Raw genomic sequence first — 14,524 nt, forward strand, 5'->3', positions numbered from 1 at the left:
CATTTTGGCAAATATATTTAATTCATAGTAAAAGAGATTACCTTTTAATAGGGATCAATCCATAATTCTTATGGTTAAACCATTGATTGTATTTCATTGCCAATAACTTGTCCTTAATGCTGACAGGAAGAAGGCTTTCAATGAAGTGTACAAATCGAGTTTGGAAAACCATATCAAGAGGCCAGCCAGCTTGTGACATCCGACTTACTACCCAGGTTCCATTTCTGGTGCTGAGAAAGACCTAAGGGGTGAAAAACTGAAAAGAGCGTTTCTAGGAACCAGGGGTGGGCTACTGCCTGGATGGTGGGTGGTGGTGGTGGGGAAACGCGGTGGGTTAGCCAAAATAGAGCTCCACCCCAGAGCACCCAATTTGCACTGAAAGATGTTGAAAGAAAATGCAGGGCATCCTGCATAAGCCACGCCCACAATGTGGTAGTAAAAGTTTTGGTAGCCGTTCACTGCTAGGAACAATTCAACTACTGATGAGTGGGAAGTGACCTAGTCTAGAAGTAAAAAGCAAAAAAGGAGGTTAAATCCTTTGGTAAGATAGACAGCGTTACTAAAACAAAAACATTAAAACAATATCCAATGGATGCACATAGTATGGAAGAGCAATATTATCTCAGGCTTACAACTAAGGATGTGGGAATAATATGACCTAATAGTGCATAACTTATAAGAGGCTACAGAATATGGCAAGATAAAAACTTTGGGCAATATTTTCAAGAAAGAATTAGAAAGCAGTGCAGGAGGGGCAATAATTCTGAAATAAGGTACAGCTGGTTCTCGACTGTGACCAAATTTCTGTTGTTAAGTGAGACAGCTCTTAAGTGAGTTTTATCCCATTTTACAATCTTATTAAATGAATTGCTGCAGTTGTTAAATTAGTAAAAAGGTAGTTATGTGAATCTGGCTTCTCCATTGATTTTGCTTCTTAAAAGATTGTAAACGTTGGTCACTTGAGCCCAGGACATTGCAACCATCATAAATATATGAACCAGTTGCCAAACATCCAAATTCTGATCACATGATCATGGGGATGCTGCAATGATAATAAGTGTGAAAATTGGTGATGTCACTTTTTTCAATGCCATTGTAACTGAATGGTCACTAAACAAATGATTGTATGTCAAGGAACATTTGATTGCATCATTGTGATGTTTTAAAACAGGAACATTTTGGTGATGTCTATCAACTACCAGGCCTTTTGTTAGGATTTTGCAGCCCAGAAATAGTTTTCTGAACAAAGCCTTTAGACCTATACTTGGAGGAAATAGAAAACAACTAAAGTAACACCATAGAAACAAATAAAACGAAAGCTTTCAGGAGATGCATGTGCTTAGACCAGCTTTGTTGAAATAGCTATGACAGTCATAGTCAGCAACTCAGAAGAAAATACTGTAGTAATAAAAGTTCTACTTAATGTTTACTTGTCATGCACTTAGCATATGACTCCTCATGAAAGGAAGAGTGAAAGAGCACCAAGTAGGCACTAAATATGGCAAAACCATGCTCCACTGCTTCTGACTCTGCTCTTTAAAAATTGATATTGTGTGGTGATGATGGTGACTCCAAGATAAAACCACTCATTTCCTATTAAAGAGTAGGAGCATAGCAGTCATTGATTCAGCAAACATACCTTGGCAGCTGTGCGGCTCACTTCAGCGGCAACATCGCCTCCAGTGTTCCCAGCACCAAGGATCAGAACTTTTTTACCCTCCAACCCTTTGGGATCTCTGTATTCCCAGCTATGCATGTAATGACCTTTAAAGTTTTCAATTCCTGTAAAATGACAGAAAAGACAATGTCACGTTTCACGAGACATTTCTCCCTGACAATAAAAAGTGAGATAAGGTGGTTTTAGATCTTTATCCTTACTGTAATTCCTATTATAATTGCCTCTCTGCTTTCTGAATCTGTTCTTCATGAGAGAAACCATTTTTTAAAAATCATCTTTCTCATTGAAAATAAGCAAGGATATGGAGAATTGCTATCAATTCTCATATTGCAAGAACATGTAATAAAATTACTTTTTGCCCAGACCCCATAACACTCCATCCTTCCCCACTGGCTATTTCTTGTTCAAATTATACATGCCAAGACTAGAAAGGTGATTTTAGTCTGATCCAGGATAGCCCCCCAAAATGAATGCTGACAAATCATTTTCAATGAGTAGTCCTTATTTGTTAGATTATTGGTACTACTGTACATCTATATGTCGGGAATAAGTAGTGGGGTATCAGAAGGTTCGGTATTAAGCTCAGTACTCTTCACTCTCTTCATAAATGAATTAGATGATGGAAAAAGAGGGGAACTCATCAAATTTGCAGATGACACTAAGCTGACAGGAATAGTCAACACCCCAGAAGACAAATTTATGATTCAAAAAGATCTTTACAGACTTGAAGAATGAACCTTATCCAACAACATGAAATTTAAAGAATAGAATAGAATAGAATTTTTATTGGCCAAGTGTGATTGGACACACAAGGAATTTGTCTTGGTGCATATGCTCTCAACGTACATAAAATAAAATATACATTTGTCAAGAATCATGTGGTACAACACTTAATGATTGTCATAGGGGTCAAATAAGCAATGAAGAAGCAATATTAATAAAAATCTTAGGATATACGCAACAAGTTACAGTCATACAGTCAACATGGGAGGAAATGGCTGATAGGAATGATGAGAAAAACTAGTAGAATAGAAGTGCAGATTTAGTAGAAAGTCTGACAGTGTTGAGGGAATTATTTGTTTAGTAGAGTGATGGCGTTCGGGAAAAAACTGTTCTTGTGTCTAGTTGTCTTGGTGTGCAGTGCTCTGTAGCGACATTTTGAGGGTAGGAGTTGAAACAATTTGTGTCCAGGATGTGAAGGGTCAGTAAATATTTTCCCCGCCCTCTTTTTGACTCGTGCAGTATACAGGTCCTCAATGGAAGAATGTGGAGAAAAGCAAAACTTTACACCTAGGCAGGAAAAACCAAAGGACAAGTACATATTAGGTGAAACCTGGCTCAAAAACACTTAATTGTGAGAAGGGCCCTGGAATCCTAGTGGACGATCACTTAATCACTTGATTTCTTTGTAACCGAACCCATAGGAACCAGCGATCACAACACAATAACCTTCAACTTAACCATGGATAGAAAATTGTCAGTGAAAACAAACAGAGATCTTAAACTTTCACAGAGGGAATTTCGCCAAAATGAGGAAAATAGTAAAGAAGAAAACTAAAAGGAACAGTAAAAAAAGTCAAATCCCTCCAAAATGCTTGGAAACTGTTTAAAAATACGTTACAACAGGCTCAACTCAAATGCATTCCTAAAAGAAGAAAGAAGACTGGAAAGTCCAAGAGGATACCAGTATGGCTTACGAATGAGGTAAAGGAGGTTATTGGAAAGAAGAAAAACTCATTTAAGAAATGGAAGGCGATTCTTACCGAGGAGAACAAGAAGGATCACAAACTCTTGCAGACCAAATGCAAGGCGATAGTCAGGAAAGCCAAGAGAGATTTTGATGAGCATATAGCAAAGAATATTAAAAAGAATAACAAAACCTTTTTTAAGTACATCAGAAGCAGGAACCCAACCAGAAAAACAGTTGGGCCACTCAATGACAATGGTCAGAAGGGGATAATTAGAGAAGACAAGGAGATTGCTGAGAGGCTAAATGACTTCTTTGCCTCTGTTTTCACTGAGGAGGATAGAGAGCATTTGCCTGCCTCTGAATTAGTTTTCTCAGGGAGGGAATTAGAAGAATTAAACCAGATAGAGATAAACAAGGAAGATGTTCTTGCATGCCTTTCTAAACTAAATGTCAACAAATCGCCAGGTCCAGATGACATCCACCCTAGAGTTCTCAAGGAACTCAAGTGTGAAATTGCTGAACTTCTAGCTAAAACATATAATCTTTCTCTAAGATCAGGCACTGTACCTGAAGATTGGAGGGAGGCAAATGTAACCCCAATCTTCAAGAAAGGATCCAGGGGTGATCCAGGAAATTATAGACCAGTCAGTTTAACCTCAGTTCCAGGCAAAGTGATAGAAACCACGATTAAAGATAAAATTACTGGGCACATAGAAAAACAGGCATTGCTGAAAGAAAATCAACATGGTTTCTGCAAAGGCAAATCATGTCTTACTAACTTGTTAGAATTATTTGAGGGTGTAAATAAACACATAGATAAAGGGGACCCAGTTGATATTGTATATCTTGACTTTCAAAAGGCTTTTGACAAAGTCCCTCACCAAAGGCTCCTAAAAATGCTCTTCAGTCATGGAATTAGAGGACAGGTCTTGTCCTGGATTGGTAACTGGCTAAATTGTAGGAAGCAAAGGATGGCAATAAATGGACAATTCTCTGGATGGAAAGAAGTGAGAAGTGGTGTACCCCAAGGTTCAGTTTTGGGACCTTTACTTTTTAATTTATTCATTAATGATCTGGATGTAGAAGTAAATAGTGAGTTAGCAAAGTTTGCTGATGACACTAAATTGTTTTGGGTAGTGAAAAGTGAAACTGATTGTTGGGAGCTCCAGAAGGATCTCTTGAAATTGAGTGAGTGGGCAACAAAATGGCAAATGCATTTTAGCCTAAACAAGTGCAAAGTTATGCATATTGGGGTAAAGAACCCCAATTATACCTACCAACTGATGGGGACCAAGCCATCTGAGACAACCCAAGAAAGGGATCTTGGGATTTTGGTGGACACTCAATGAAGAGGTCAACCCAGTGCGCAGCAGCAATAAAAATAGCAAATTTCATGCTTGGCATGATTAGGAAGGGAATCAAAATAAGTCAGTATATGTTGTATTGCCTCTGTACAAATCGATGTTGACAACCACACTTGGAGTACTGTGTACAGTTCTGGTTACCTCACCTCAAGAAGGATATAATGGAACTGGAAAAGGTGCAAAAAAGGGCAACAAGTATGATGAAGGAAATGGAGCACCTTCCTTATGAAACCAGGTTGCAATGCCTTGGTCTCTTCAGCCTTGAAAGACGGCGTTTAAGTGGTGACTTGATCGAAGTGTATAAAATTATGCATGGGATAGAAAAGGTGGATAGAGAAAAATTATTTTCTCTATCACACAGTACTAGGACGAGGGGGCACTCCCTAAAGCTCATAGGTAAGAAAGCGAGGACAAATAAAGGGAAACATTTCTTCACCCAGAGGTTGTTGGTTTATGGAATTCAGTTCCAGAAGAGGGCGTGACAGCTATCAGCCTTGATAGCTTCAAGGCAGGATTAGACAGATTCATAGATGCCAAGTTTATCAGTGTTTATTGAAATGGATGTCCATGTGCTGCCTCTATGTTAGTTGAGGCAGGCAGTATCATTTGTTGGGGGTCAAGGGAAAGGGAAGCTTTTGCTTTTCTTTCTACTCAAGATCCCCATGTACAATTGGTGGGCCACTGTGTGACACAAAATGCTGGACTCGATGGGCTTTGGCCTGATTCAGCATGGCTCTTCTTATGTTCTTATGTTCTTAATCACGAATCAGCAATGTGCAGCAAAAGCCAAAAAAGCTAATACAATCCTTGGTGTTTATAAACAGAGGCAAAGAAACAAAATCATGTGCAGTATTAGTATCATTTTATAAAGTGCAGAGAAGCACAACTAAGATAATAAAGGGACTAGAGACAAAAACGTATGAAGAATGGTTGCAGCCATTCTAGAGAAAAGAAGAACTAGGGGTGATGTGATAGCAGTACAGTATTTTGGTATTTGAGGGGCTACCACAAAGAAGTCAAAGTAAAGACAAGAAACAATGGATGGAAACCAATCAACGAAAGAAACAACCTGGAATTAAGGAGAAACTTTCTAACAGTGAAGACATTTAACTAGTGGAATAGCTTGCCTTCAGATGTTTTGAGTTCTCCATCACTGGAGGTTTTTAAGAAAGACTGGATAGCCACCTGTCTAAAAAGGCATGTACTGTAATTGAGCAATAGTTGTAAAATAAAATATGTTTTACGGACTTTGTGGAAAATATTCCATAGAATTGAAGTGTCAGAAAAGAAGGCTTGACCTCAGTCAATGCCAGATCAATCCCTGTAGGTAAACATCATTATTGCTCTCGGCAACTATGGAAGTTCCTATAGAAAAAAACATTTTATCAACCAACCTGAACCAAAGTTTTGTAGTACTTTCAATCTACATATTTGCATAAGACCATTTAAAAAAAGATAGCTGGATCCATAGTCACATTAGCTTATTTGTATTTAGCAAATTTGATCAAAACTCACCAGGGAAAGAATCTAAGGGTAGATTAGGTTCTGCAAAACGGCCAGTGCAAATCATAACTGCATCAAAGACAGTGGATGCCTTTTTTCCATTAGCCTCTGTGTAGACCACCCATTGTCCAGTAGTTGTGAAATCTGGATGTTTTCTAATGCTGTAAACTGTAGTCTTGTATAACCCGCAAACAAAACAAAATAACTTGGCATCATTATAGAGTGATGACATCCCCTATTTTGCTATTAGTTTGTTTTCTATTGAAATTTGTGAGGATTACTAGATAAGAGGATACTCAATAGGTGTAATAAGGAACATAGAAACATAGAAGTCTGACGGCAGAAAAAGATCTCATGGTCCATCTAGTCTGCCCTTATACTATTTTCTGTATTTTATCTTAGGATGGATATATGTTTATCCCAGGCATGTTTAAATTCAGTTACTGTGGATTTATCTACCATGTCTGCTGGACGTTTGTTCCAAGGATCTACTACTCTTTCAGTAAAATAATATTTTCTCATGTTGCTTTTGATCTTTCCCCCAACTAACTTCAAATTGTGTCCCCTTGTTCTTGTGTTCACTTTCCTATTAAAAACACTTCCCTCCTGGATCTTATTTAACCCTTCAACATATTTAAATATTTCAATCATGTCCCCCCTCTTCCTTCTGTCCTCCAGACTATACAAATTGAGTTCATTAAGTCTTTCCTGATATGTTTTATGCTTAAGACCTTCCACCATTCTTGTAGCCCGTCTTTGGACCCATTCAATTTTGTCAATATCTTTTTGTAGGTGAGGTCTCCAGAACTGAACACAGTATTCCAAATGTGGTCTCACCAGCACTCTATATAGCGGGATCATAATCTCCCTCTTCCTGCTTGTTATACCTCTAGCTATGCAGCCAAGCATCCTACTTGCTTTCCCTACCACCTGACTGCACTGTTCACCCAATTTGAGACTGTCAGAAATCACTACCCCTAAATCCTTTTCTTCTGAAGTTTTTGCTAACACAGAACTGCCAATACAATACTCAGATTGAGGATTCCTTTTCCCCAAGTGCATTATTTTACATTTGGAAACATTAAACTGCAGTTTCCATTGCTTTGACCATTTATCTAGTAAAGCTAAATCATTTACCATATTACAGACGCCTCCAGGAATATCAACCCTATTGCACTCTTTAGAGTCATCAGCAAATAGGCAAACCTTCCCTACCAAACCTTCCCCTATGTCACTCACAAACATATTAAAAAGAATAGGACCCAGAACAGACCCTTGTGGCACACCGCTTGTAACCTGTCTCTGCTCAGAATACTTGCCATTAACAATAACTCTCTGATGTCTATGCTTCAGCCAGCTGCAAATCCATTGAACTTTCTAGGGATTAAGTCCAATCTTCACTAATTTATCTATCAGCTCTTTATGTGGAACCGTATCAAAGGCTTTGCTGAAGTCCAGGTAGGCAATATCCACGGCACCACCTTCATCCAACACCTTTGTGACATAGTCAAAGGAATCAATGAGATTAGTCTGACATGATTTGCCTTCAGTAAAGCCATGCTGCTTTGAGTCCAATAAGTTATTGTTTTTGAGGTGCTGATTTATCCTCTTTTTGAGTAGAGTCTCCATCATTTTAACTACAACTGATGTCAAGCTAACTGGCCTGTAGTTACCAGCTTCTTCTCTACTGCCCTTCTTGTGGATAGGCACAACACTGGCCATTCTCCAATCCCCAGGAACATCTCCTGTTAACAGGGATTGGTTCACCAAATCAGTCAGGGGGGCAGCAATGACAAATCTGAGTTCTTTAAGAACTCTGGGGTGTATGCCATCTGGACCCATTGCCTTATTTATCTTTAATCATTCAAGTTCTTCTTAGACATCGGCTTCTAAGATCACTGGAGCTGAATCCATACAGCTGGAAGCAATGCTATATCCCTCTATAGTATTATTTTGTAAGGTGTCTTTTGAGAAAACTGAACAGAAGTAGCTATTGAAATGGTCAGTGATCTCCTTATTCCCATCAATGCATGTATTATTCCCAGTACTAAGCTTCATGATGCCGCAGTTTTTCTTCTTCCTATCACTAATATATGATAAGAAATGATTATTACTAATAAGAAATTATTACTACTCAATAGGCATAATAAGAGCACTAAGCACTCAGAAGAAATTTTTGGTTCAGTAATAAATCTCTCACTACTATCCATATCTAGCAGAGATTGTGTGTCTCCTTTTCTATGTAATCCAATCTAAAGTGTAAATTCCAGGTTTTTACAGGATGTCATATAACCCACTCAAAGAGTGTTGTATATGTACACTATATTTCTGGGATAACATTGGAATAAAATTCAAATACATAAATAAATACTGTATAGGAGTAGGAGGCAGACTGCAGAGAGCTTCCCAGAGGTAGCTAACTAGATATTAGAGCAGGTCCCTTCCATCCCTATGATTCTAGGGTTCTATGGAATCTCTCTAATATAGTGGAGTTCTAATATTTTTTAACGTATCATAGTGATTGAAATGTCACTTAACATTTACAGCCCTTTTCTATTATGACTATTGCAGGAACATCTATTTCCTCCCTCACCTTAAACTGAATGAAGTCCAGAAGGTGAAAATGTTTAGCATAATCCTTGAGATACTCCAGGAATAAGGAATGATGTGGGTAGTTAGGACAGCTTTCTGGAAATGGGAAGTCACTGAAGCAGCTCATTTCCTTGGACGTGTTGCTCACCACAGATCTGTAAACACTGGTCCTTCCCTTTTCAGGAATGTCCTGTAAAATGGTTGTACTGTATATAATATAGTAAAATGTGTATAAACCTTTAAAAATGATTTTGAAAGTGTTTTGCAATGCAACCTACTATTTATATGTAATATGCTTTAGCCACGGGATAAATCTGGTTTTACTTAATTCTGATGACCAGTAACATGTATAAGCTACCTTTATTTTAATGACCTTAGCAGTCCAGTTTTAAATAACAAAAAGAGTGGCATATAAATGTAAACAATAAATAAATAAATAAATAAAATGACATTGCATTTTCATCATATTCTACAATTACATTTAATTAGATATGTGCTTGTGTGTTCATTTGTTTCATTTTAACATTCCAAAGGACACTTTTTGATACAGTGAGTCTTAAGAACACATAAATAATATCTGTGACACACTGTTGTCTATAGACATGCTTCCTATCTGTAAAACTGTGTTGAGAATGCCTGGTTTCTTTGTCCTTCATCAAACAGGAAAGGGTACAAAGGGGTTTTAATATGTTTAAGCTATGTTAGTAAAATATGATAGTAGGAGATTTTAATACCTCCTACTTATGCACCATCACCTGAGAGTATATATCATACATGTACAGCTTCATATATGTGTGGCACTCAATTTATCAAAAAACAGCTGTGTGGTGAAGTCAATGTGCTTACAACTAGTTAAATGCATATATCCTAAACTTCATTATAGAAACATAGAAAACTGACAGCAGAAAAAGACCTAGTGGTCCATGATGTTTTTGTTTTTTTAATTATGGTAATTACTAGTTATTATTTATATGATAAACTCATGGGGGTTTCTAACTCACCTTGCTGCCAGTTCACTTCCTTGTGCTTATTATTATTATTATTATTATTATTATTATTATTATTATTATTAATAATAATAACAACTTGTGCCAGAACTACCATCTACCAGTGGCAAAGAACTGGTGGGATCATAAGCCCGAAAAAGTGGTCAAAAATGGACAAGCAAAACTACTGTGGGATTTCCGACTTCAGACTGACCAAATTCTGAAGCATAACACACCAGACATCCTGATTGTGGAGAAAAAGAAAGTATGGATCATCGACATCGCAATCCCAGGGGACAGCAGAATTGAGGAGAAGCAGCTAGAGAAATTAGTGAAATACGAAGATCTAAAAATCGAGCTGCAACGACTCTGGCATAAGCCAGTGAAAGTGATCCCAGTGGTACTTGGCAGGCTGGGCGCAGTGCCAAAGGATCTCAGCGGACATTTGAAAACCATCGGAATTGACAAAATCTCCATCTGTCAATTGCAAAAGGCCGCTTTACTGGGATCGGCAAACATAATTCACCGCTACATCACGCAGTCCTAGGTGCTTGGGAAGCGCCTGACTGATGATGAAATATGAAATCCAATACTGTATAGTGATCTCGTTTGCTGTGTTGTATTGACATAATAATAATAATAATAATAATAATAATAATAATAATAATAATAATGTTATTAGACTTATATGCTGCCCTTCTCTGAAAATGCCAAAAACAAGATGGTGACCATGTGCACAGTGTCAGAAACTTGGTTTCTGTGCATGCTCAGAATATTTTAAAAAAAAATTAAAAAAAATCCAAACAGAAAGATGGTGGCGCCCAAAGACCGGCATCAACCAAACCAGTTCCAGAAGCTTTTTGTTGCTCAGAGCAAGATTATCTCTTGCTTTCTTTTTAGTCTATAGAATCTTCCTATTATTTCGTGGGTATTGTTTTAAAAAATACTTTAATCCTTGCAACATGGTTTTTGGAGGGCAAAACAGTTGTAGGTAGTCTTCAACTTACGACCATAATTGACCCCAAAATTTATTTTGTTAAGTGAGACATTTGCCCTATTTTACGACTTTGAGTTGTTAAAGGAATCACTGCAGTTGATAAGTTAATAACCTGGTTGTTAAGTGAATGTGGCTTCCACGTTGATTTTGCTTGTCAGTAAGTTGCAAAAGGTGACTACATGATCCTGGGACACAGCAACCATCACAAATATGAACCAGTTGCCATGCATCTGAATTTTGATGACAAGATCATGCGGATGCTGCAAAGTTTGTAATAATAATAATAATAATAATAATAATAATAATAATAATAATAATAATAATAATTTATTAGATTTGTATGCAGCCCCTCTCCGAAGATTCGGGGTGGCTCACAACAATAATAAAACAGTGTGACAATGTAAAGAAATCTAATATTAAAAAAGCACCTTAAAAACCCATCATTTAAAAACCATGCAACACACACATGCCATACATAAAACTTTAAAAGCCTGGGGGAGATGTCCCAATTCCCCCATGCCTGGCGATATAGGTGGGTGGGGTGGGGGCAGTTCTGATCTCTGGAGGGAGTTGATTCCAGAGGGCTGGGGCCGCCACAGAGAAGGCTCTTCCCCTGGGGGCCCCCAGACGACATTGTTTAGTCAACGGAGAAGGTCAACTCTGTGGGACCTTATCGGCCACTGGGATTCGTCCGGCAGAAGACAGTTCCGGAAGTATACTATGAAAAGAGGTCACAAGTTGCATTTTTCAGTCTGTTGTAATTTTGAATGGTCACCAAAGTCAAGGATGACCTGTATTTTAGTTTAATGGGCCCAAATTTTCTTTGAGCAAGCAAAAGGGGCCCCACAACACAGAAAAAAAATCCCAAACTCCAGAGTCTTTGCATTCATGTGAAGTTCTTCTCTGTTGTTGCTTATAGAATTACTACAGTTTGACAGGTTTTCCCCTCCCAGAATTTTAAATTTCAATTACTGCTACTCACTGTGAATTTCCAAAGTCCTCCAATGACTTCATTTTTTTCAAAGCAGGTAGGTTCCAGTCCTTCCTCTAGGCAGCACTTGATAGAGGCTAGCCCACTCACCCCTGCCCCAATAATGGCCACTTTTCGTCCCATACCTTAATGTCAGGATAGAAGCTTTTCTGAACCTAGAAAGTTGCAGAGTATTAGTTCACCCACTACTATCTATTGGACACAAAATGCAAAGGTTATAATTCTGTAGCAATAGTTCTATTATTTCCTTGTGAAGTTGCATAAGCAGGAAGCTTCTCTCTCCTTTCTTAAGTATATATCTTTGCCAGTAAGTATCTTGTAAATTCAAGCACTGTTTATATTGTATATTGGAACACAAATTACTGTTCTTTTCTCAAGGAGGCCCTCTGGCCTTTTTTAACACTAGAGCAGAGGTCTTCAAATTTGGCAACTTTAAGACTTGTGGACTTCGTTCAAGTATAGGAATACTATTATCATGTCACGGATGCACCTTGTTTTCACTAAACTATACCCAGTTCCTGCAATTATTCTTCATATGTTTTAGGACCCTAATCATTTTTGTTGCTCTTCTCTTAATTCTTTACAAAGTTTCAATATCTTTTTTGTATTGGGGTCACTAAAACTCCATCCAAGAAGGGTTACAAGCCATTTAGCATTAGCAGATAGTTGCTGGTAATATAGACTGAAAGGAAGGCAGAGAGTTAAATGCTGATGGTAGCATAGTTTCTCTGTTATTTGTGTGTGACTTTGCAGCAGACGTACTCCTGGAAGATCTGCATGACTTTTCCTGCACTCTTACCCATTAGTCTTTCTCCAGTGGGCGGAACTATCCTCTAATAGATTGGGTTATGATAGTCTTGTGACGTAATCAGGACTGAATCGATTAGTTTTAAAAGGAGGAGACCCCCCCAAGACCAACCCCTCTTCGATTCAGTCCGTGACTATAGGACATGTGCTTTTTCCTTCACTGGACTACAGGCTTAGGCCTAACTTCGCATTACTTTCTCAATTACGACCTCACCTACAAAAAGATATTGACAAAATTGAACGGGTCCAAAGACGGGCTACAAGAATGGTGGAAGGTCTTAAGTATAAAACGTATCAGGAAAGACTTAATGAACTCAATCTGTATAGTCTGGAAGACAGAAGGAAAAGGGGGGACATGATCGAAACATTTAAATATGTTAAAGGGTTAAATAGGGTTCAGGAGGGAAGTGTTTTTAACAGGAAAGTGAACACAAGAACAAGGGGACACAATCTGAAGTTAGTTGGGGGAAAGATCAAAGGCAACATGAGAAAATATTATTTTACTGAAAGAGTAGTAGATCCTTGGAACAAACTTCCAGCAGACGTGGTTGGTAAATACACAGTAACTGAATTTAAACATGCCTGGGATAAACATATATCCATTGTAAGATAAAATACAGGAAATAGTATAAGGGCAGACTAGATGGACCATGAGGTCTTTTTCTGCCGTCAGTCTTCTATGTTTCTATGTAACATTTCATTTGTACAGCTACAACTCAAGGATATGTTATTTGGATCAGAGGATTCTGGACATCAGGCATAATCAACAGCAGCACCAAGCCGATCGGTCCGGCAGGGCCTTGAGAGTCGGCAGGGTCTCTCCTCCTCTCATGCTACCAACGCGGCATAAGTATAGTAAGCCCACGCTGAGGAGGGGATGGAGGAGCGATAAACCCTGAGGGACGGCACAGCCACATTCCTACGCCTGTCCCTCGTCCACAGGTCTAGCTATGGGAGGGTGCCGAAGTTTGGTGTCCCCCCCCATTCATTTTGCCGGCCACGCTTCTCTTTTGGGCTGAAACCGGGGGGGGGGGGGGTAGAAAAAAGAAACGCTCACTGCCGCTCGCTGTTACGGCCAGGGGGGTTGGGATTGTTCTCCTTTGTTCCCCCACCTTCTTCCTACGCTGCTGCTTTGCTGCCCGTGTTTTCCCCATCCTGGATCATGCCAGGCACACAAACATGGAGCGTTATGCTCCCTTTCGCTTTCCTTACCGGGCTCTAGAAGGCCATTTAAATGCCCGCGGAAGAGTTGCCAGAATCAGCCTTAGCCAGCCTCCCATTGGTTGCATTTCTCAGGATCATCTGGTGGTTTGGCAATCTGCCATTAAAGGGGATACAGCCCCTTCTGGGCATTAGTATGCTGGCACAAAAAATGGGGGGAGTTTATCCCAGAACTAGCCTTAGATCGGCTGCTTCAAGCCCTTCCCCCCCTCCTTCCTACGCTTGGTCTCTTCCTTTAGGAATTCCTTTGTCCTCGACCATGTGGTTGCTGAACCGGATGTGGCTTGGGGAAGAGGAGGAGGCCAGCTCAAGGTGAATGACTGGGTGGATAACCCACCCCTTCCTTCCCCCCTCCTCCCCCATACCCCTCTTTCCTCCCAGTAGGGAGGAAACCGAAAGTTAACTCTTTGTTCTCCATCACTGAGTGGAAAGTTACAACATGTTTAGGGGGATAACAACCCCCCCCCTCCCAGCCTCACCTACAGGAGGCTCACTCTTTCCCTATCAGATTATCACGATTATTATCACTAGCATTAATTCTATTGATATCGTTTTAACTATTAATTGCACTATGATAGTAATTCCATTAATTATTGCCAGCATCAGGGTTATTAAAACTATAGTTGATATCTCCCTTTTCAAAAGAGAAAAGGAAAAATCCCTTCAATTAAAGAATATAGAAGAAGAAGAAGAGA

At 39.1% G+C, this 14,524-nt stretch overlaps 1 protein-coding gene across 1 annotated transcript in view; it reads right to left on the minus strand.

Moving 5' to 3' along the window:
• The window catches only part of LOC139164522 (dimethylaniline monooxygenase [N-oxide-forming] 2-like), a 52,860-nt gene extending 38,782 nt beyond the window's left edge, over positions 1-14,078 (minus strand). Inside the window, 6 exon segments of the mRNA XM_070746779.1 lie at positions 42-241; positions 1,640-1,782; positions 6,248-6,410; positions 8,829-9,017; positions 11,793-11,956; positions 13,821-14,078. Of these exon segments, the coding sequence (XP_070602880.1) occupies positions 42-241; positions 1,640-1,782; positions 6,248-6,410; positions 8,829-9,017; positions 11,793-11,924 (827 nt within the window). The 5' untranslated portion in view covers positions 11,925-11,956; positions 13,821-14,078.
• Between the last annotated feature and the right edge of the window lie 446 nt (positions 14,079-14,524).

The sequence above is a fragment of the Erythrolamprus reginae genome, chromosome 3 (assembly GCF_031021105.1).
Source record: "Erythrolamprus reginae isolate rEryReg1 chromosome 3, rEryReg1.hap1, whole genome shotgun sequence".
Classification (NCBI taxonomy): domain Eukaryota; kingdom Metazoa; phylum Chordata; class Lepidosauria; order Squamata; family Dipsadidae; genus Erythrolamprus; species Erythrolamprus reginae.